Source organism: Brachycentrus maculatus, unplaced genomic scaffold (genome assembly GCF_059751285.1).
Source record: "Brachycentrus maculatus isolate JH-2025_06_01 unplaced genomic scaffold, ASM5975128v1 h1tg000657l, whole genome shotgun sequence".
Classification (NCBI taxonomy): domain Eukaryota; kingdom Metazoa; phylum Arthropoda; class Insecta; order Trichoptera; family Brachycentridae; genus Brachycentrus; species Brachycentrus maculatus.
In genome coordinates this window covers 80,380-106,169 of record NW_028281392.1, presented here as the reverse complement: position 1 = coordinate 106,169, position 25,790 = coordinate 80,380, and the positions used below count along the sequence as shown (strand labels likewise).

General features: G+C 31.0%; 1 protein-coding gene across 3 annotated transcripts in view; it reads right to left on the bottom strand.

Annotated features, from left to right (window-relative positions):
* LOC148300760 (polypyrimidine tract-binding protein 3-like) overlaps window positions 1–25,790 on the bottom strand; it is a 105,649-nt gene that overhangs the window by 17,898 nt on the left and 61,961 nt on the right. For all 3 annotated transcript variants that reach the window (XM_088274318.1, XM_088274316.1, XM_088274317.1), the window contains exon 5: window positions 21,496–21,554. In XM_088274318.1, the coding sequence (XP_088130444.1) occupies window positions 21,496–21,554 (59 nt within the window). The remainder of the gene's footprint in view (window positions 1–21,495; window positions 21,555–25,790) is intronic.

The window sequence follows — 25,790 nt, the reverse complement described above, 5'->3', positions numbered from 1 at the left end:
TAATACAAGGTACTCGTTTGTAACAGGGTGGCGCAAAATTGATCACCCTATCGGAAGACGTTATAATTTTTGCAAATGACATTTGACATTTGTAAACTAGACAGCTGCAGTATATAAAAGAATTTAATAAAATGGCATAATTGTGTATTAACCCTTCCCTTACGATGCTAAAAACTCCCGCGCGTTTCGGTGATGTGTATTTTGTACACCATATAAAAATGTGGTTTAATTTACATTTATGAACTAGAAAGCTGCAGCGTACTAACAAATTTAATAAAAAAACTAACTAACTAACTAACCATCACGCCGCTTCCCCGCAGGGGTAGGCAGAGAGAATAGAGCGCCACACCACTCTGTCCTTGCAAACATTCTTTGCCTCTTCCACGTTCATGCATCTCCTCATACATACCCGCCGATTGTTACGACTCCTAACCTGACCACTTTCAAGTATTTGGCATACCTGATCGTGCCATGTTTTTCTCGGTCTTCCTCTGCTTCTCTTCCCACTAACATTCGCCTCATAAATTTGTTTTACCGTTCTTTCCTCACTCATTCGTTCTACATGTCCAAACCATCTCAACACACCTTTCTTAATTTTATCGATAATGCTTATCTCAGCTTTGCATTTTATAAGACGGCATAAATATGTATTAATACTGGCAGCAGTCACTTGACGGATATCGTTCTTTCAACTTAATATAAAAAATGTAAAAATTTAAATAAAGATTACCATTACAAATTTCTTTTTTAAAAAATATAAAAGTTATTTAAAAACTTGATTGGAAGATTAATTTTGCAGCACCTTAATTTGTTTGTATACTGCAGGTGTCTAGTTCACCAATCGCTCACTCCTTTCAAGAACGTCATAAATAAAAAAATCGTCAATTTTCAGTTGTGCATGCTTTCGGAATGCCCAGAAAATGTACTATATCCCAGCAAAAGAGGCATATTTTTAACTTAATATTTACGCGCTACATGGTAGAAAATGTTGTTTTTGCATTTTGAAGAAAAGGTATTGTTTAATTATTTTTTAAATAAGCTAAATATTTTTCAAATGGAGAAAACACCTCCAGGTTTTACCTTTATAGATCTGTTGCACAGTAAAAAGTTCAATAAGTGGCTTGATATTTATTTTTAATACATTGTATTATATTTTTAAACTTTAAAAACGTTCTCCTGAAAAATCAAGTTTTTTGATTTATGACGTTCTTGAAAGGAGTGAGCGAAATGTCAAATATGATTGACGTACAACACCATTTACATAAATTATAACATCTTCTAATAGGGTGATTAATTTTGCGCCACCCTGTATTAGTGCCAAATCATATGCGTACTATAAACACAGAAAATGATATTCAAATGTGTTTTAACTTGATGTAAAACATGTATCATTCTATCCTTTTTTATAAAAGAAGATGGAAGTCGGAGTATCCCAGGGCTAACGACCTGGCATTTGGCTGGCTTGAGCGATCACTTTATACACTTGTGTAACGTTCACCGTTCTGCCCATTATTGAACATTCATATTGCATTAATTTTTTAAACATAAGTGGGGATGGAGCCAGGAAGAAGATAAAAAGTAAAGAATCAAAAATTTCAAATGGGGAGAATTTTCGTAATATATTATATTAAAAATCTAAATTTAATTTCGCCTCCGTAGTGTAATGGCCAGCATGCTCGGCTACCGTTTTGAAGGTCCCGGATTCAATTCCCAGTGCGGGGGGGTCAAATAAAACAAGTATTTTTTTTTCCCTCTCATATTTATCCAATATTTCCCTGGACCCTTTCCTTCATGTGTAATGATCAAGATAACACTGTGTTTATATGATGCAGTGCCCTATGCACCATTGAGGTGCGGATAAAGGTTTAAAAAAAATTATCTTTCAAATGCAAGAAAGAAGAAAAATGGACACTAAATTAATTTTATTTACCAGAGATGTTATTTATTCGTTAATAATTAACCGGTTTATTTAGGAGGTGTGACCAGCCCTTAGCACTAATCTAAGGGTTGTTGAGATAATGCGTATAAATAAACTGATCGCTAACCAAAGTTGTTAATTTAATATAAACACAATATGGCTGAGTTTACTGTAGCCAAGATATGGGTCGAAATAATAGTACCAGGAATAGTTGTTAGTAATTATTTTTCGGAATTTGCAAATCATATAACAGATACTAATCACTCATTTCACTCTCATAAATTAAAATTATTACACCTTGTTCCATATAAAGGCCAAATTATGAATTATCTTGAAAATTTAGAAATCCAAAAAAACCTGAATTCTAATAATAATTTATTAAATAATATATTGTTTCAAAATTATTCACCATTGCTTTCCATTTTTCCTTTGTTTTCAAACTCCGTCCCTTGACTAACCCCTTCCCCTTACTTTCCCCTCTCCTTATTTAAAGAACAATTTTATATTTTATATTTTAGTTATTATACAGACCTGAATCAATTTTTCAGGATATCGTTTTTAAAATTAAAAAATATAACACAATGTATTAAAAATAAATATCAAGCCACTTATTTGAAATTTTTACTGTGCAACAGATCTTTTTAGGTAAAACTTGAAGGTTTTTTCTGCATTTGAAAACTATTTAATATATTTAAAAAAATAATTAAACAATACCTCTTCTTCAAAATGCAAAAACAACATTTTCTACCCTGTAGCGGGTAAATATTAAGTTAAAAATATGCTTCTTTTGCTGGGATATAGTACATTTTCTGGGCATTCCGAAAACATGCACAACTGAAAATTGACGATTTTTGATTTATGACGTTCTTGAAAGGAGTGAGCGATATGTCTCATTATTCTACTTTGTTATTAAGTTATACTAAAATATAAACGAGTATGTACGAGTAACATTACCTAACCATTACGCTGTTTCTCTTCAGGGGTAGGCAGAGAGAATAGAACGTCACACAAATCTGTCTTGCCTTATACATATATATTCGCAAAATTATTCCGACTCGTGACCTGACCACTTCAAAGTTTTTTAAATTCTATATTTATATATTGTAACAGAAATAAAATGTAGATTTTAAACAAAGTTTTTTTTATCGTTATGGCAGTGCCATCTGTTAGACGTTTCATCAATAAACGTAATACTAAACATCGCTCATGGCGAACAGCGTATTTAATATTGTTTGAATCGTGAAATCAAAAATATAATAAATGTGTGGTATCTCTTTTCTTTCTTTTTCATTTAACCAGAACGAGAACCACAGCAGCGCGTGATCGGCCAAAGCTGGTAAAAAATGAAAACAAACGGATTTTGTTGTTGCGAGTGTTTTTGCCTAGAATTTTCACCCATGAATTACATGAAATTATAGTAACTTTAAACATAAAGAGTAAATACATTCACGAGTAGGCATAGGCTATGAAACTTAAAAAGTTGAAGCCTGAGTAGGGTCATGATAAGCGGTGTTGCATAAGCCGTAACTAGATTTCAGAGTCACTTGGACGTTGGATAATTTAAAAAAAACATTTTGAGAGTTTCCAACTACCAACTACAAATCAGGGTCAAATCAGGGTTTTCTCTACATATGAGTTATTTTTACATTTTTGACATTTGATCATAGATGAGGAAGACTATACTGTATTATTTTTAATTTTAGTACAAATTAGGGATTCGGATTCGGAAAAAGTTGTTTTTTTTTTTTAATCCGTCAAATAAGCATAACGTTTGTTCTTTTTTGTTTAGAAATCTCTTAATTAAAACATGACGGTTTTGTTGATATTAAGGTGTTGAGGGTTTGTTCCTTTCACTCTGAATACAAGATTCAATTTACAAAAAAGGTTTTAAATCGAATAGGCAATAACAAAAGTTTTTTTCCCCTTTTACGGGGAAAAAAGCAACAAAAATCTTTTTGGGGAAAATTAAAAGCAAAATCGGAGATTGAGGTTATTCGCCTGGGAGAGTCATCGAGCAAGAAGGGAAATAAATTGTAAAGACATAATTCCAAATCCACAAAGTGAACGTACATTGTACAGTCGTCTAAAATAGTTATCAGGAAGCTCAGAGAATCAAATTTCCGCGCAAGAAACGGTCGATTAGCCGGTAGCAGCATTCACATTTTCATGAAATTGTTCAATTATTTTTCCTGAAATTGTGCTTTATGAAAGGTATGACTAATTTCTTCTTCAAAGCCTTATCCACACCTCAATGGTGCATAGGGCACTGCATCATATAAACGCAGTGTTATCTTGATCGTTAACACATGACGGAAAAGTGATCAGCTCTCCGCTTCGTCCAGGGTGATATTGAATAATATTAAAGTGAAACAATCAATTATATTTATTTGACCTCCCCTGGGAATCAAACTCGGGACCTCCAGAACGGTAGCCGAGAGTGCTGACCATTACACTACGGAGGCGGACTGTCCTGTTTGAAACACGTATTCGAATTCAACGTTGTGTCAACTAATTTAGTCAATTGATAACATTTTGAGAGTGTCCAATTTTGAGATCGTTAAAAGAAATATTTTTATTTAGAAAATTAGGAGTCTGAATTATTTGTATCATATTTCGGCTATCTTGATGTCATATTTTATTTCTTATAGTTTGAATTGATGGAAATTGATTGGTTGAAAACATATTCAATTAAATAAAGAAATATTTCCATCAATTAAATTTCACAATAACCGTTTTCTAATCCTGAAAAAATAAAATGATCAACAAATGCAAAGAGTGAGCAATGCATGAAATGAACTGTTTTAGAATCAAAAAAATTTCATTTACAACATTTTGAGTGTGTCCAAATACTTGTGCACAAATCATTATCTCCGCTTAGGAGTAATTTTTTAAATTTTGACATCTCAACATATCTATGTGAAGAAGAATAAAATGATGTTAACCGCCCTAGGCATACGAACGTACGTGATACGCGCGGTTTTTCATTCACCATTCCGCGCTAACCCGTATGACCTACGCGCACGAGAAAAGATATCTGTTTCAAAAATATTTAATGTGTACCGGATACATTGACAAATTTTTGTCAGGTTTCATACCTGACAATAGTTTGTGACAACAAACGTTGTGATTTTTTTACTGTTTATAAAAAATATGTCTGAAAATAGCCCGAAGGTAGGGTGGTTAATATGTTATCACAATATATTTTCAAAATGCTCAAATAACTAGTCAAATTATGAGCTACAAAAAAAAATGAAATCGTGTTTTCAGGCGGGTCTTAAAGTTTGTGAATATAATCCAGGATTCGGATCTTGTATATAAATAAAAAGAGTCTCTGATAAGACTTAAAGCTTTCCGAAATTCAACAAAGATGTCTGTCGTTGTGAAGTCACAGTTTGATCAATATATCTCCAATAAGTTCCAAAAAATTGAGAGTAGTGTGGTTGTCAATCATGGGTAGAATTGGTGAATGTTACACGTGTGAACAGTGATCACTTAACCAAGCTAATGACGGTTGTAAGCCCTATAAATGCTGAGAAGTCCACATTCTTCTTCATCTGTGTTGAGATGTCAAAAATGTTAAAACTGTAGTTTTTTGCTATATATTTAGGTGCAAAAAACAAACAAAAGTCGACAAAAGCATGTTGAAAGCTCAAATATAAAAAATAAATTATAATAAAGAAGATATTTTCGAATTCGACTGTACGAAAGAGCGTATTTAGAAAAGGATATTAATTGAATTAAAACCGCTAGAGACGAATATCCATTTAATAATAATAATAAAATTTTATTTATTTAATTACTAGCTAATATTTTTGTTTAAAAATGATTAGGGTAAGTGTTTGTTCTTAAAGCTCATTGTTTGCAGCTTATACTGTATTTTACCAATATTCATAAGTTTTTCAAAAGTGGTAATTCATAATATCTCTTTGTTTTTTAAACATATGATATGGTTGTCGTTGCCGGTTGTTTACAATTTATGATATTAATATTAGATTAAAATAAAGGTGTAAATATATTACACACATGCAATAGAGGACTTAACACACTATCTGCGGGAAGGGTAATTTTACCGTTTCTCTCGACTCGTCAAAAATTGCGTGCAAGTTATTTTTACGCATGACTTTTGCGGCATCTTTTGATCTCATATCGATGTATACAGTACGGTTAAATGTTGTCACTTCTTTTCAGAGATGTTTATCTCTATTATGAGCGCGCCCGCAGATAGTGTGTTAAATTAGATTACTTAGAAATATTAGAAATTAAAAGGCAATTAATGATAATTTACAAGTAATAAATACACAAGTAAATGATTTTTCTAAAAGTCCGTTATTAAATATGTTTCCAATCACTCATTATCCCTGATCCCTTTTTGACTGTGACTGTCAATCAACACAAAAAAATAAAACCACGTGAGATCTACCCAAGCTCCTTTGCCTAACCGTCAAAAAATTTTGAATTTTGTTAAGTAGATAGTGTTTTAGTATTAATCAATATTGATAAAGAAACGGTTAGCTCCGAAACCGGTAGACGTTATAATTAAGTTATAATAAAATATTTATCGTGATTTAAAAACAAAGTTACATTTTAATTATAAAATGGAAAATCACAATGTTAGTGCTTCAAATATAAATTACATGTTAATATTCATTGGATTTTTTAAAGTTCAAATACAATTAAATTAAATGTAAAAATTAAATTCATCGTAATTCATTGTTTACAACATATGAATGTAAATAATATTCACAACATTTTGAGTGTGTCCAAATACTTCACAAAATCTGGATTATCTCCAATTACAGGAGTTATTTTCATATTACTTTTTGATATCTCATCAAAGATGAAGAAGAATATGGAAGTCTGGGCATTTACGGGGCTTACGACCGTCATAGGCTGGTTTCAATTCTACCCATTATTGACAACCACACTACTCAAATTCTTGGAAGTTCTATATATATGTTCTATATAAGTATTTGGACACACTCAAAATGTTGTAAATAAATTATCTGGTCAAATTATAAGCTTAATAATAAAAATGAAAATGGTATTTTCTGGCGTTTCTCATGTGTGTGATTATAATCCAGGATTCGGATCTCACATACTAATATAAGAGTTTCTGCTTAATAAAAAGCTTCTTTACATCTCACCAATAGATGTCTCTAGTGAAGTTCTAGTGATTCATGAACAAGGTTTCTAAATTGGTTCATATATATAGAACTTCCAAGAATTTGAGTAGTGTGGTTGTCAATAATGGGTAGAATTGGTGAATGTTACACGTGTGTAAAGTGATCACTTAAACCAGCCTATGACGGTCGTAAGCCCCGTAAATGCCCAGACTTCCATATTCTTCTTCATCTTTGATGAGATATCAAAAAGTAATATAAATAATATTCATTGGTATTTTTAAAAGTGGTATTTGTTCTTAGCTGAACATTCGAGTAGCCGGGTTCAGCTAAAATCTAAATAAATACATCTGCTAATTATACGATCTCGTTCGATTCACTGGTTTTCATCCACAGGCATTTTAAAAAGAAATATCCGAATTGGAATTTTATGCGTATGAGGAATTAGCGAACCGCATTGAATCAATTTACATCGAATGTAGAATAAACGCAAAATGGTCAATACTCTGGTAAATATGGGTATTTGGTTACCAGGGTTTGTGTTGTTTGCGCGAAGTATCCGATCCATAGTTGGAAAAAACAAATATCCCACGAACAACCCCTATCTCTTCCCTACCCGCAAACCGCCTAGCAGGGATGGCGGACCTATGGCACGCGAATCAAGAGAAAAAATAAAAGTGATTATACAAAAAAATTAAAAAAAGTTTCAGAAAACGTATAAAAACTCAAAATTTATTAAATAGTATTGTGTATGAGTATTTTTTTCATTCATCAATAGTTTCGCAAACGACAGGAACGAAGGATATGACGACATTCGTGCATAAATAGATCGCATTGTTTAATCCTTTCAATGCCGGAAGGTATTTTTCTTTAAATGGAATAACCCGCAAAGCGTCTATTTTAGATGCTTGTCTGCAGGTAGGATAGTAAGAATAGGGAATGTAAATGTGAAAAATACATCACAAACATCCAGACCAATTAGAAATTTCTTGAATTCATTTTGCATTTGGCCGTACCCAGAAGGCCGTGGATTTTAGCAAAAATGTGAAAGCTTTTAGAAAGATGACTGTAACTTTGATAATATCGGTAAATAATATTATTTTAGTATTTCTTGATCTTTCTGATAGAAGTTGCTATATAAACTCATAAAAATTTTTGATATTGGATTTGATATTGGCTTGCGACAAGCTCAAAAATTCGGCTCATTTTGTAAAGCCGGCCTGGCGAGCACGGAATCGAATCGTTTAATACTTCCTGCATGGTTTTATATTTTTTTATAATTTTTATTTATTTATTTTATTTTGCCATTAATAAGTGCTTCATTATTTTTTTCTAAACATGTGATTAATAAACATTAAATTGCCACTTTAAATTGGTACAATTTTTCCAACCGATTTCGATAAGAACCTTGTCATCATCAGGGTTAATGTACTAATTCTAAAACCTTGAAATACTCAAAGTTAGGTTATAGTTAATTTACCCTTCCCTTACGATGCCAAAAAAGCCACGCACTCCGTAACACCATATGAAAATGTGATTTAAAAAAATGTATTTAACTATGAGTATTTCGATGTTTTAGAATTAGTACATAAACCCTGATGATGACAAGGTTCTTGTCAAAACCGGTTGAAAAAAGTGTACCAAAAAAAGTGGTTAAAAACAAAGTTGTTTTATTTTATAAAGTTTATAAAATATGCCACAAAGTATCTGCGAAAAAAACATTTAAGAAATGTGATTAATATCTTGAGATTTTTTTGGCACTCAGGTTCAAAAAGATTCGCGATCCCTGGCTTTGCGATATCGGTAATTATAATACAAACGATGCTCAGTTGAAATAATCACAGCATTCAGGCTGAATATATCGGGGACTGCGAGCAAGTGACACGGAAAGATTACCCCAGAATTTAATTTAATTTTTATTAATTTTCCCTTCTGATAAAATTCTTGATGGGAAAATACTTTTTTAGATAGATAATAATATTAGGATGAGAAATATGTGAAGTCGAAGATGTTATTAGGTGGAGAAGGCGACAATGAAGACAATGGTATTCGCATATGAGGAAAATGGAACTATCCCGGCTCCCCCACAGTGCATTGGAAGGCCAACCTCAAGGTAGACGATTCCTGTGAAGACCACCAAAGAGATGAGTTAACAGCCGGGAATCGACATCGCAGAGGGTTAATCCCTCTTAAAAACAGGCCACAAGGACTTCACCAGTAAGAAGACTAAATTATTATGAGGCTATTTGAAATTACTAAGCAAGACTTGCCTTCATATGGCTAGCGATCAAGATAACACTACTTACAACATAAGTTTATTTTTTATTTTAAAATGTACCTTCGGCAAGAAAAAACACAGGGAAGGCTTATTATATGTAATTTATTAATTGAAGTATGTACGAAAAAAATCCCTTTTAAAATATGTTATTCTTTACATTAAATATTTAAGGTAGATGTGGCAGAAAAATCCAAACATACATACGAGTTCCAACATATTATAGTTTACTCACAAATATACCAGCAATGGTTTATAAGGTATTTTACAAAATGCCATATTTTTGGTGCATTCACGTCATATTTTCTTTTTCACCATTCGCTAGCCCAAGGGAAATTACTAAAAGTAGAAATTTCTGAAATTTCTGAATTTAATGACAAGTTTTTATTTTTTGAATGGAAATTTATGCTAATTTGGAAAAATATGCATTTTGCATCGCTTTAGTAGATTCGAATGATAAAACTACCTGAACTATACATATAACTTCATTTTACATGCTAAATACCAGTAATCGATTATTACACGTTTTTCGATGCACTTAATATAACTATTATATATCGTATAAATTGTTTCATAATGATATTGAATGTATGGAAGACCCTGTGTGTTTTGGTGACGGAATGCCAGAATAGGATATTTAAAAGAAATGCTTACTTACAGTTTGTTTATTGATATAAAATTCTTACACGATTTGATAATGATTTGATATTAACTTATTATAATTTATCTAATTGATTATTGAACTTTGAATGAAATATGAAGCTAAAATATACGTTCTTTAACAATCAAGCGATGGCAGGCGATTCTCGCCCCCGCGCTCCGGTTGGCTGCTTTTGTTGAATCCGCTCAGTGTTGTCTACCTGACAGTAGCAGTATAATTCAGTGTTGTCAACCTGACAACACCAAATGGCGTGGCCAGACGGCTACAAATGCATCGAAATACGTGTCATAATATATATTAATATCATAAGTGGTATTAACCAAGTAAAATACATATATTTTTAAATGGATAGATATGACAGCAAAGTGACAGTCTAATCAATTAAAGATCAAAATATTTTGAAACTGCTGAAAGGCAAATGCTTAGATGCTCAGCTGGAGTTCATTACAGACAAAATAAAGAGTTCGTGGAAGCCTGGAAGTAACAGGCGTTAATAGTATGGTAGAGGAAAGGCAATTGAGATGGTATGGGCACATAGGACGTAGAGAACCTGAACATATTGTAAACCAGGCGATCGCCATAGATCTTTCTCGAAAGACATCTAGAGGAAGACCAAGAAATTCATGGATGCTACAGAAAGATAACATGATTTGAAGGCATGGCCTAGACGTTGTATATGATAGATGGATCTTCAACCTGAGGACGAGGAGAGGTGACCTTTTCTGACCTTTTTTTTGTATTTTTAGTCTACTTAAAAAAAAATTATGAAAATCCAAAGTAATAATATATTAAAATCTACTTATTTACTTATCAAGAATTTATTTATTATTATTATACTCGTATATGTGTCGGGTTATGGTCCCGTGGTTAGTGTCGCGGACTCTTAGTTCATAGTTTCTCAGTTCGAGCCGACTGACTCTACCACAATTTGATACCTGTTTCCAATAATGAGCCGCTTAGGCTCACAGAAAAAGTATTAAATTATTTTTTTATAATTTTATAAAAGTATTTTTATAAATAGTCAAAAGACAAATATTTCTTTTTATTTAATTTAATATTTTTTGTTGTTGTTTTTATTATAGCCAAAATCACTAGTTAATAATAATAAAACCCTTATCCGCACCCCAATGGTGCATAGGGCACTGCGTCATATAAACGCAGTGTTATCTTGATCGTTTACACATGAAGGAAAGGTGATCAGCCCTCCGCTTCAGGTACCAGTCCAGGGTAATATTAAATAAATATGACAGTGAAAAAATCACTTATATTTATTTTACCCCCCTTGGGAATCGAACCCGGGACCTCCAGAACGGTACCCGAGCGTACTGACCATTACACTGCGGAGGTGGACATAGTTAACAGGTTTGATTAAAACCAATATTTTTGGCTTTTCCACTTTATTTAAGTTGAAAAGCTAAAAAAATTGGTTTTAATCTAATAATATATTAAAATGCAATTCTATCACGAAGTGTCAGTGGATAATATAAATCTATTAATAAGTTGGGGCTATTTTTTTCTTATATTTAAAATAGCATGTTTTTGCTTTTGATATGACGTCACGACAACACAGGCCAGGTGGAGTTAAGTGAACACCATTTAACATTCTAGGAAAGGTTTAAGTGGGTGATAATGTAATTAAAAACAAATTCGTGAACACTTATCTACGTTATATTATATTTCAAGTGAATGTATTGAGATTCCGGTTTATTATTGAGAGCAGTATTAATTTGTCTACCTCCGTAGGGTAATGGTCAGCACGCTCGGTTACCGGTGGTTCCGGGTTTGATTCCTAGGGGGAGGGACATATATATTACATATAAGTAATTTTTTAATTCTAATATTTATTCAATATAACCCTGGACTGGTACCTGAAGCGGATGGCTGATCACCTATCCTTCATGAGTTAATGATCAAGAAAACACTGCGTTTATATGATGCAGTGCCTTATGCACCATTGGGGTGTGGATGAGGGTTTGAATAACTATACATGCAGGCATCTCATCATACCCTTATACATTAAACAATTTTGTGACTCGGTATTTTCAACAATGATAGTCTTATTCTGTCCTTATTTCTAGTACTATGTTTTTGAAAATTTTTGTTGACAAATTTTATCCTTAGAATATTTGGGTAATTTATTGTTTAAAAATTTATATATATATTTTGATTAAGTTATAATAAAATATATTTAGTGATTTAAAAACAAAGTAACATTTTTATTGTATAATAATAATAATTGAAATCTTGATTAAGTTACTTCAAAGCGTGTAAAATTTGACGTTTGTAAACAAAAATTTGGACACACTCAAAACATTACCATTTGAATTGTAAATGTGTTTCATATTTATGAAAAATTAACGTTTCGCGGATGTGGAAGGGATTCAGCAGGGGCTAAAAGCTTCCTGTATATTTGATGTACATCCGCCTAGGATTACGTCGGGGGAAAACCACGCGGAGAGGAGATAGGTAGCTATAAGGGTAGTTACAAGGGTAGGTGGTATACCGCCGCCGTACACATTATGTATTATCTTACCAAAACTGTTCTCACCCCCTCGAATCTCTCTTCCTGCCGTATCGAGTGCTCTGTGGTTAAACTAACTCCCAACTATTATAGTTATTGTAACGTTATACAGGACACTTACAACGCCGAGAGGCTAAATCAAACACACACTACAAGTCGACATTTTGTATGTACATTCAATTCATCCAACAACGATATGCTTGCCTCTGGCAGCTATAACAATAGTTGTTAGAAATATGAGCAGGTAAATGGTTCGTCTTCAAAATATACCGTAATCTAGAACTAATAGTAATTAGCGTTTTCGATTTTGAGCGATTTTGGTTAGATGGTTTAATTTTTTTAAAATTATATTATATTTAAAACAGTTTTTTTTTAAACTTAACATTTGTCTGTTGAACCCCTGAAATCAAAATCATTATCGGTTTAACAGAAAAGACTTTAATATCAAATAGTTTGTTAGAAGCATTGAATTTATTTCTGAATTTTAAATATAAAAATAAGCGGTAAATGAATTAAATTTTAATAAACTTATATACTACGTATAACATACTCGTAAATAAATGTATTCATATTTTTTTGTATTCTTCTTCTAACCATTATAGGGACCCAGTTGTATATAGGGCACTGTATCTTACAAAAGCAGTGTTATCTTGATCTTTAAACACATAAAGGAGAGATGATATGCTTTGTACTTCAGGTACCACAGACCAGGGTAATATTGAATAATTATTATAGTGAAAATCTGTCTGATAAATAAATGTGATTTCACTTATATTTATTAGACAGATTGATAAAATGGGCACAAATGTGTATCAACACTGGCGGCCAGCCACTTGACGGATATCATCTTTTTTACTTATCAGAAAAAAATATGAAGATTCAAGTAATGATTTCCAATACTCAAAATAATTTTGAAAAATTTATTAAAAACGTTTTTTAACAATAAAATTGGATGATATATTTTGCGCCACTCTGAATCTGTTTGTATACTTCAGTTGTCTAGTTCACAAATGTCAAATATGATGACGTATGACACTAGCTTCTTCCGATACGGTGAGTAATTTTGAGCCACCTTGTATTAAACGCTTACCAATAATATTTATAGAGATAGAAACAGGTTAATAAAACGTTTTAGGAAATATTTCTTTCCAAAAAAAGTATGTATTATATAAACTTGTGGAAATTTACCAAATACGTATGAAAAAAGCACAAAAAGAAACCTTTTAAGTAGGTGTAAAAAGCAACCGAAGCTCTGGCCTTTTGCTCCCGTTAATAATATCTCTGAATGGAATGAATGAAGGATTTTCATGAAGAAAAAACTTTTCAGGATTCGGGATCGACAAACGTAGAATCCTTACCTCAAGATTACTGCCACCCCTGGATAAATAATTGAACGTAAGCCGCTGAGGTTGCAACAAAATATCGTAATAAAATTACCTAGGGCTATTATTTAATTTCGGCAAATGGTGGAGGTTTTAAGGGCTGGTTCTTTATTTTAAATAAACATTAATAGAATATTAAATCGTTTAAAAGCTGAAGGGATTTTCTAAAAACAATATTGAATTTTGAGCTCAATGTCTTAAGATTGTCCTACTAAATAACGATATTTTTAGTATTTTTAGTATTTTAGTATTTTAGTATTTTTTAACCCTTATTCGCACCCAATGGTGCATAGGGCACTGCATCGTATTAACGCAGTGTTCTCTTGATCATTACTTACATGAATTCAAGGTGATCACTCCTGCTCTTCAGGGACTAGTCCAGGGTAATATTAAATAAATATTAGAGTGTAAAAATCACTAATATTTTATTTTCACCCACCCCCCCGGGAATCGAACCCGGGAACTCTAAAAAAACGGTAGCTAAACACGCCGATTATTTCGACTCTTGACGTGACCATTTTCAAGTATTTGAATTATTTGATTATTTCATGTTTTCCTCGGCCTTCCTCTGGTCCTATTTCCACTACATTCGTCTAATTAATTTGTTCTTTACAATTTATATTTGAAGCACTAACTTTGTGATTTTCCATTTTATAATTAAAATGTAACTTTGTTTTAAAATCACTATAAATATTTTATTATAACTTAATTATAATGTCCACCTAATGTCTGTCTAATGATAAAGAAGCGGTAAGCCTCGAAACCGGTAGACATTATAATTAAGTAATAATAAAATATTTATACTGATTTTAAATCAAAGATAGATTTTAATTATAATTTGTTCTTTCTTCACTCATTCGATTCACATGCTGAAACCATCTCGACGCATATTTATTAGTTGTATCAATAATGTTCATATCAGCCTTTCACTCTTTCCTCATTTCACCATTCAAAAATCTATAATATTACTTTATTTATTGTTTCGGCATTAACTTTGTGGTAAGACATGTTACAATGATTAAAGAAAACACTTGTTTTTTACCACTTGAGTTTTATTATAGACATAATAGTTTTATTATTTTTTATCTATAATAAAACTCAAGTGGTAAAAAACAAGTGTTTTCTTTAATCATTCTATAATATTACATCGTTTTGGCGCACATTTTTCCGAAACATCGCTTAAGGTGGTTAGTGTAACATGAAGTACAAAGAGTAGATGCCATAAGCACGTAGTCGCTCGAATGCCGCAGGACATTGTGACAAGCCGTCTGAGTTACATCTTACTGCGAGACAACGGGATAACAGATAAACGCAATTTCAACGAACCGATTTAAATTGATTGGCAAACGAAGTTAATTATTAATTCGCCCTTCAAAGTAATAAGGCGGGCGAGAAGCTCAAAAAGCTCAAAGAAATAAAGCTTTATCTGTCTAAAGAGGAAATTATAATTAATACTGCGAGATAGGTATCGCCAATATCCGATAATGAATATTCAAATACTTTTTGAGAAATTGGCTCTCAATTTAAGTCTTTTTTTCAATGCAATGAAACATTTGTGAGTATTTCAATTATAATTTTTTTTTTTTGACATCTCAATATGCTAGTCATAATTAATATTACGAAGTATCCCTAATATCTGATAATGAAGGTATAAAAACCTTTTTCTAGGACCTAATGAGAAATTGACTTTCAATTTAAGATTTTTTTCAATGCAATCAATGGATAATCCCGATTTGAAATATTTATGAGGAAGAGACGGGTACGTCTCGAAACCGGTAGACATAACAATCTCGGTGAGTGGTTATATACTAATATCACTAACATTTTTGGAAAAAAAAAGTAAAAATGACTAACCACAATGCTTTGAATATTAATATTATTGAGAATATTATTTATGAGTATTTAAATTATAAGAATACTATTTTTTTAATATCTCACATCCATGAAGAAGAATATGGAAGTCTGGGCTAATGCCGTCATAGGGTTGGTTAAGTGATCACTTTACACAATTGTAACAGTCACCAAATGTAATCATGATTGACAGCCACATTACTGAATTTTTGGAACTTCTATATATATTGATCAAACTCGTGACAAAGTACATGTAAGTTCACAACAGTCATCTTTGTTGGGATAGGGAAAGCTTTTAATAAGCAAAGATTATTTCTATTTGTATGCAACGTTTGAATCTTGGATTAAATTCATATACTCGAGTGCCGCTAGAAAATATTATTTTCAGTTTTCAAATTGTAAATACAAGGTAACACAAACGTTGCGACCAATGTTTTTTGGCTGGAATTTTTATTGTAGATAAAATTTTTTAGTTTTCTATTTTGTTTATTTAATGCCTTCATTTTTTTTCTCCATAAAGTCGAGAAAATGACATCTGCCAAACATCTGCTATTTTACTCATGATTGAAAACCACGCTATTCAAATTTTCGTAAACCCTAGACTATTGATCAATACCATGACAAAAGTACATATCGCTCACTCCTTTCAAGAACGTCACAAATCAAAAAACTTGATTTTTCAGGAGAACGTTTTTAAAGCTTAAAAATATAATACAATGTATTAAAAATAAATGTCAAGCCACTTTTTACTGTGCAACAGATCTTTTTGGGTAAAACCTGAAGGTTTTTCTCCATTTAAAAAATATTTAGTTAATTTAAAAAAATAATAAAACAATACCTTTTCTTTAAAATGCAAAAACAACACTTTCTGCCCTGTAGCGGGTAAATATTAAGTTAAAAATATGCCGCTTTTTCTGGGATATAGTACATTTTCTGGGCATTTCTGGGCACACAAATCAAAAAACTTGATTTTTCAGGAGAACGTTTTTAAAGCTTAAAAATATAATACAATGTATTAAAAATAAATGTCAAGCCACTTTTTACTGTGCAACAGATCTTTTTAGGTAAAACCTGAAGGTTTTTTCTACATTTGAAAAATATTTGGTATATTTAAAAAAGTAATTAAACAATACCTTTTCTTCAAAATGCAAAAACAAAACTTTCTGCCCTGTAGCAAGTAAATATTAAGTTAAAAATATGCCGCTTTTTCTGGGATATAGTACATTTTCTGGGCATTCCGAAAATAAGGACTACTGAAAATTAACGATTTTTGGTTTATGACGTTCTTGAAAGGAGTGAGCGATATGAGTTCAAGTAAAAATAACCCTGAAGTAGAGGATACCCAGATTTATGAACAAGTGTTTGGGCACACTCAAAATGTTTCGAAATAATGCTTAGCAGAAAGTCAAAAGCCGTAAAAATAACTAAAATAGACATTAATGTCTTTATTAACAATTAATAACTTAACGTTTTGTTTATGAAGGAAATATTATACATACATGATTTTTTTATCTGCTTACACACTGACACACACACACAATAAATATATCAAAATATTGGTGAGTAATATATTAAAAATTAAACACGGTTATTGGATTGAATTCTACTTTTATTTACATATTTGATATGTGATGTGTTTCGTCTTGTCAGACACTATCAAACACTTGAGTGACATTATCAAACACTAGAGCGTTTGATAATGTCTTAATAAGACGAAACGTGTAACATATCGCTCACTCCTTTCAACAACGTCATATATCAAATATCGTCAATTTTCAGTTGTGCATATTTTCGGAATGCCCAGAAAATGTACTATATCCCAGCAAAAGTGGAATATTTTAAACTTAATATTTACCCGCTACAGGGCAGAAAGTGTTGTTTTTGCATTTTAAAGAAAAGGTATTGTTTTATTATTTTTTTAAATTAACTAAATATTTTTTAAATGGAGAAAAACCTTCAGGTTTTACCCAAAAAAATCTGTTGCACAGTAAAAAGTTCAATAAGTGGCTAGATATTTATTTTGAAAACATATTATCATATTTTTAATCTTTAAAAACGATCCTCTGAAAATCAAGTTTTTTGATTTATGACGTTGTTGAAAGGAGTGAGCGATATCATATATGTAATGAACGTAGTATTCAATCCAATAACCGTGTTTAATTTTAGATATATTACCCAACAGTTCAACATAGAATTCTACCAACTGTCTGCAGTTACAATAAATATCGAAATTATGTCTAAAAAGGTTATTTGTTTAATACGACATGCGTAGAGTTAGGTGACATTCAAATGATTTGGGATAAACAATTAAGATCATACAAGACGTAACGTTTTTAGCAACGAATCCCTATATCAAAGCATTAATACCTTTTCATGTTCGGCGACTTTTGCATGAACGCTAATAGTTCCCGCGTGACGTCATAAAGGTTATAATAATATTATTAACTTGTTGAATTACGACCTAAGGGATGATAAAGCCCTCCCCTTTGATGTTAAATCCAACCCCGTGGATATGTGCGAAGGTTATATTAATTTATTACCCAAATAATTGTATTAATAAATTTTGAATCTATTCTTAAACATATAGTCTGAATAGTATAATGATTTCAGAAAATATTTTACGAATTTCATTAATTGATTTTTCAGTCACTTTGTGGTAACATTTGTCCATTTTTTATTTAAGTTTTACTTGGTAAATACCACTAATTCTTAAAATCTATTGCGTTACGTTTTTCGATGCATTCCGCATCATTTTCAACTATCGTAAAACTATGTATATGTATGGATGATTTTAAATGATGCGGAGAATGTATGAAAAATGTATGATTGAACAATTCAATCGAAAATGAATCAAATTTTTTAGCTTAGTGTCAAGAAGCACGTTGTCCGTCATGATTATCGCTTAGTAATACAGTTGCGTTAAACAGATAACAGGCACCGTAAATGCAGTACAAAAAAACTGATTAAAAAACTTTTTACCTGAATAGTTAATAAATAAAGCACGTTAATTTTTTTTAAAGATTTTGAACAAACGAAGATTTAATTTTTTTTGGTTACGTAGTCACCGTTTAAAAACAGATTATATAAATTGGTGATTAGATTTTTAAATGAAATTAGATTATATTAATTAATTTTATGTAATAAAAAATGTGTTCTTCAGTATTTAAAATCTTGTTCGGATTTTACATAATTTATATTATATACATATATCGCTCAATCCATTCAAGAACGTCATAAATCGAAAATAGTAAATTTTCAGTTGTGCGTGTTTTCGGAATGCCCAGAAAATGTACTATATCCCAGCAAAAGAGGCATATTTTAAACTTAATATTTACCCGCTACAGGGCAGAAAGTGTTGTTTTTGCATTTTGAATAAAATGTATTGTTCAGTTATTTTTTTTAAATATACTAAATATTTTTCAAATGGAGAAAAAACCTTCAGATTTTATCTAAAAAGATCTGTTGCACAGTAAAAAGTTCAAAAAGTGGCTTGATATTTATTTTTAATACATTGTATTGTATTTTTAAACTTTAAAAACGTTCTCCTGAAAAATCAAGTATTTTGATTTATGACGTTCTTAAAAGGAGTGCGCGATATATGTACCAAAAATCGTACAAAAAAGTTTATAAAAAAATCATACACATAGAAACAGAAGAGCTTTTGCCTTTATTAAATATCCACATATGAGAAATCATTTTTGAGATATATCTTCAATCCAAATTATAAGAGCTTTTTCTGTTTTTTCCAATAAAGCGTCTCTTGAATACGATGTAAGATTTAAGCTTAACTTGTGCCAGTGACACAATCTCACTTTAACCATTGTAATCTGCAATAGTCTAAATTTTAGATTTCTTTATGCAGATTCGAATAAGAAAAAACTTGAACAAAATAAGGGATAGGTTCCATTACATTTGAAAATCGCATAAAAAGATCCCCATAAATACAGACCCATGTGTATGTCTTAATGAATACACGAAACATTGAATGATAAAAAATATCAACAAATTATTTTATTTATTGCTTCGGCATTAACTTTGTGGTAAGACATGTTACAATGATTAAAGAAAACACTTATTTTTTACCACTTGAGTTTTATTATAGACTACATGTTTCAGAAGTTAAACTTCCATCATTCAGGTCTGTATAATAATCAGTTATTAAAACTCAAGTGGTAAAAAACAAGTGTTTTCTTTAATCATCTACAAATAAATTGTAAAATATATTTAATTCAGAATAAATTTTTATTATAATTTTAGAATTTGCGGCTGACTCCTCGTAAATTCGGACAAGCGAGTATCTGAAAATCTTTTTCGATTAAATTTAAATTGTTTACCTGAGGATTTATATAATGTAGTTGGGAGCACTTAGGCACTTGACTCGAAAATGTTTGCACAAGATAATGATCCGGGTGATCTGCGACTCCGCAGCAGTGTAAATATTACCACGGAATCCCCTCAAAGGAAAGATCTCAGAAAATGTTTTGCGGAATCGCTGTGGGACGGGTTATTTAAAGAAGTCTGAGATGTTCAATACAAGAGTTGGGGCTAGTACACCGAAATTGATGAGATATTACCAGTTTAAATTGTAAAACGGCCGAAATATACTTTGTAATGGCTACAAAATCAATGTTTGAACGAAAGCCTTCTTTAAAGGCTAAAATTATATGTCTCTCAATCCTTTCAAGAACGTCATAAATCAAAAATCGTGAATTTTCAGTTGTGCGTGTTTTCAGAATGCCCAGAAAATGTCCTATATCCCAGCAAAAGCGGCATATTTTTAACTTAATATTTACCCGCTACAGGGCAGAAAGTGTTGTTTTTGCATTTTGAAGAAAAGGTATTTTTTAATTATTTTTTTGAATTTACTAAATATTTTTGAAATGGGGAAAAAACATTCAGGTTTTACCTAAAAAGATCTGTTGCATAGTAAAAGGTTAAGTTAGTTACTAAAAGGCACAGTAAAATACTATATATACATATATATACATATATATATATATATATATATATATATATATATATATATATATATATATATATATATATATATATATATATATATATATATATATATATATATATATATATATATATATATATATATATATATATATATATATATATATATATATATATATATATATATATATATATATATATATATATATATATATATATATATATATATATATATATATATATATATATATATATATATATATATATATATATATATATATATATATATATATATATATATATATATATATATATATATATATATATATATATATATATATATATATATATATATATATATATATATATATATATATATATATATATATATATATATATATATATATATAGTTTTTCTTAGAAGGAGTAAGCCTATTAAGTCAGAAGCAGCGATTCACAATTCACATTTTAACAATGTGAAATATTTAAAGTTAAAATAAATTGGATGGTAACGATCACGGAGAAAAGTGGAAGACGAGATCAAAAAAAATTAATGAGAATATTATAAAGGTACGTATATTCTGTTGTATTAAGAACGGATTGGATTAGACGCTTTACTTTGTACGATCAAAGAAACGTTTCTTCGTGCGTCCATGCAGCATTCTTCTTTTTACTGGAACTCCACATGGTATTTTAATATTTTGACTATGTGTGCACAGTGTACGTAAATATGGGATCATAAAAGCAATGGTTAGAGAACACATCAAAGGCACATTATTTGTAATATGAATTTGTAAAGAGTACTCACCGCTTTGGCTGTCTGGGCAGACATTGTGTCGGGATACTGGATGAGGGCTTGGAATGAATCTGTAAAAAATCGACATATTATTAATGAAATGTTACACGTATTCATACAAGTAATGTAAGCGTTATTAATATTATTTTTTCTTCACTCATATCATTTGTTCTTATAACTAAATAGCGTCCGGGTGCGCGGGATAGGAATCGTCGGGCTTGTCGGGGGCATTTCGCCGTCTTAAGCGATCACTTTATACACTTGTGTAACGTTCACCATTCTGCCCATTATTGAACTGCATCAACTCTTGAAACCTGTATATATTTATACTTTTTTATCTCATTATTTTTTGACATCTCATCAAAGATAAAGAATAATATGGAAGTCTGGGCATTTACGGGGCTGACGACAGTCATTTGCTGATTTAATTGATCACTTTACACGCGTGTAACATTCACCAATTCTACCCATTATTGACAGCCACACTACTCAAATTCTAGGAAGTTCTATATATATATATATATGAAACAATTTTAGAAACATTGTTCTTGAATAACTAGAACTTCACCAGAGACATCTATTGGTGAGATGAAAAGAAGTTTTTTTTATTGAGCAGAAACTCTTATGTTAGTATGTGAGATCCGAATCCTGGATAATAATCACATACATGAGAAACGCCAGAAAACATCATTTTCATTTTTTATTATTTGGACATTTAAGTATTTGGACACACTCAAAATGTTTTAAATATTAAACATTGCTATTGGCGGACAACGTACTACTTAACAGATGATTGATCTGTTTTATTTTATTTTATTTGTTCGGGAATTGTACAGCTTTACATTGAAAAAAATATAAAATAAACAAAAGTTACATTAATAAAAATAAAGCCAATTAAACAATTCCACATTATGTTATAGTAACTATTAAAAACATAAAGAGATAAAAAAGGGTGTGGTATAAAAAATATAATTTTTAGAAAATTTGTAATATATTCATTGCTTCACAAGCATTATAAATTTAATTTTTTTTTAATTTTTTTCATCCCTTCATCATTATATTTTAGTGCATCAACAAAACCTTTCGTGTTCCCTCTTTCAAAATGTGTGCAATAGTAAACCAAAATATCCCGTTCTCCGAAATGTAATAAAGTTTTGCATTCATTGTAAGCGCACATCACACGGCATATGAGTATATTCGTAAATGCATCATATTGTACAACTGTGGTCTTAGTCATTTATTGTGCACTTCCGGTCATTAAACCATTCACCGATTTGCTTGATTAAAATGCAAATGCTTTTTGAAGTGGTCCTGTATTTATAAATTTTTATTTTATTTTTTAAAAACAGTTTTTGAGTAATAAATAAACCGCTAAGCGACATTCGAGTCTCTGCGATTTTTAATGCCGCATCTTCTTCTTTTTCTTGCCCACATTCTCACCATCCAATGGTGCATAGGGCACTACATCGAATTGATGCAATGTCGATTTAATCGTCGATCAATTAGTATTTTACATGGTTTTAAGCTCACGAGTATACATGGTTCACGATTTGTCATTGGCAGGGTTAAGCGATGGCTTTATACAATGTGTACTTCATAATATAATTACTGATTAAATTGACATTGCATCAACTTGATGTAGTGCCGTATGCACCATTGGGTTCGGGTAAGGGTAATAAAAAGAAGAAGATGCGGCATTAAAATTGCGAATTATTGTTTTACAACGAACAAAAATTCTCATTTTATTCTTTATTTAATAATTTAACCGTTGGGCAGTAATTTATAAACTTCGATACTAAAATCTATAACAAATCAACTCTATGGAAGGTTTGAAGAGCTATAAAAATGCCATAGATGTCAAGTTTTTGGTGAAATATCGTTTCCCCATTTCACCGCGAAAGTAAAAATCTCAATTTAGTTAAGTGAAAAGTTTGTTAAAGATCATTAAAATATTTTGTAGCCTTAACTTAACTTTTCCATTTTGCTAGAAAGGGTAAAACAATAACATTTTCTGACTAAAGATTCAGTAAGGATTAAATAACCTATTTCTCGAAGAGGAAAAGAGATGTCTCTACTTATACCTATTTTAAAAACAATACTTATATTGTTGAGTGATATATAAAAAATTAAACAAGGTTATTGGATTGAATTCTACTTGTATTTACACATATCGCTCACTCCTTTCAAGAACGTCATAAATCAAAAATCGTCAATTTTCAGTTGTGCATGTTTTCAGAATGCCCAGAAAATGCACTTTATCCCAGCAAAAGTGGCAAATTTTTATCTTAATAATTACCTGCTACAGGGCAGAAAGTGTTGTTTTTACATTTTGAAGAAAATGTATAGTTTAATTATTTTTTGAAATATACTAAATATTTTTCAAATGGAGAAAAAACCTTCAGGTTTTACCTAAAAAAATCTGTTGCACAGTAAAATTTTCAATAAGTGGCTTGATATTTGTTTTTAATAGATTGTATTATATTTTTAAACTTTAAAAATATTCTCCTGAAAAATCAAGTTTTTGATTTATGATGTTCTTGAAAGGAGTGAGCGATATATGATAATATGTGACTTGTCTTATTAAGACATCACTTATCAAAAACACTGGTGTCATATATCGCTCACCATTTAACAAAGTCATATATCAAAAAACTTCATTTTTCAGGAGACCGTTTTTAAAGTTTAAGAATATAATAAAATGCATTAAAAATAAATATCAAGCTACTTATTGAACTTTTAAGTGGGCAACAGATTTTTTTTTAGGTAAAACCTGAATGTTTTTTCTCCATCTTAAAAATATTTAGTATATTTAAAAAAAAATTAAACAAAACCTTTTCCTCAAAATGCAAAAACAACACTTTCTGCCTGTAGCGGGTAAATATTATGTTTAAAATATGCCGCTTTTGCTGGGATATAGTACATTTTCTGGGCATTACAAAAACTTGCACAACTGAAAATTGTCGATTTTTGATATTTGACGTTGTTGAAAGGAATGAGCGATATGAGTTCACATAAAATATTAACAAAATTTTGAGTGTGTCCAAATACTTGTTCACAAATCTGGATTATCACCAATTATATGAGTTATTTTTCATATAAATTTTTGACGTCTCTTAAAAACTGAAGAAGTATATGGAAGTCTGGGTATTTACGGGGCTGACAACCGTCATAGGCTGGTTTAAGTGATCACTTTACACACGTAACATTCACCCATTATTGAGAACCATAGTACTCAAATTCTCGGAAGTTCTATATATATAAATACATGTATATATTGCTTTTTAGCAATAAGCCAGCCAATGTACTTATTTCATTATCTGTACATGGAGTTTAAATAAATAATCAAGTAAATAATATAATAATAATAAAACCCTTATCCGCACCCCAATGGTGCATCATATAAACGCAGCGTTATCTTGATCGTTTACACATGAAGGAAAGGTGATCAGCCCTCCGCTCCAGGTACCAGGTACCAGTCCAGGGTAATATTGAATAAATATGACAGTGAAAAAATCACTTATATTTATTTTACCCCCCTTGGGAATCGAACCCGGGACCTCCAGAACGGTAGCCGAGCGTGCTGACCATTACACTACGGAGGCGGACTATAATAATATAGTCAATGTTAATACGTTATGCTAATTTTGATAAAACTCAGACTCAATATTCCTATCTTAGTAATCTTCTCCATCAATGTTCAAATTCAATAGAAATTTTGATATACCAATTAGTGGGATAACGCACATGTATTACATACACCACTTGCCAGGCCATGGCGATCTAAACCATTAGTGATTAAGTTAAGTTACCTAACTATGGATATAATGGTAGTCAGGGTACTTTCCCATTGTAGTGAACCTACAGTTTACATAATGTGTTCATGTAGTACAAATATACCCCGGTACAGATATAAGGGTAGGTAGCCACAGGGGAGAGAGAGTTGGCGAATCAAAAAACGGATGTGTGTGGCTCACTCTACATAAAGGGTGGCGCAAAATTTAATGTTCAATTAAATTCAATTCAAATTATTAAAAAAATATATATACATTACAAACAAAACATTTAAAGCGTATACATTAAAAACATCAATTAAAAAGTAAGCAAGAAGACTCTTGTTAAAGATGTAGAAGTATCCCGCTTCGAAATACTCCTTGAGACATATGGAACAGATCAATATCCAGTGTGATATCGTTCAACGTAGCGGTGGCACTTCTTACAGGCATAACCATCGGCAGGTTGGTCCTGTATATAGGAATGTGGAACTATCTATGCCGACGCTGTCTTAGGTAACCATTTGGAACTTACAG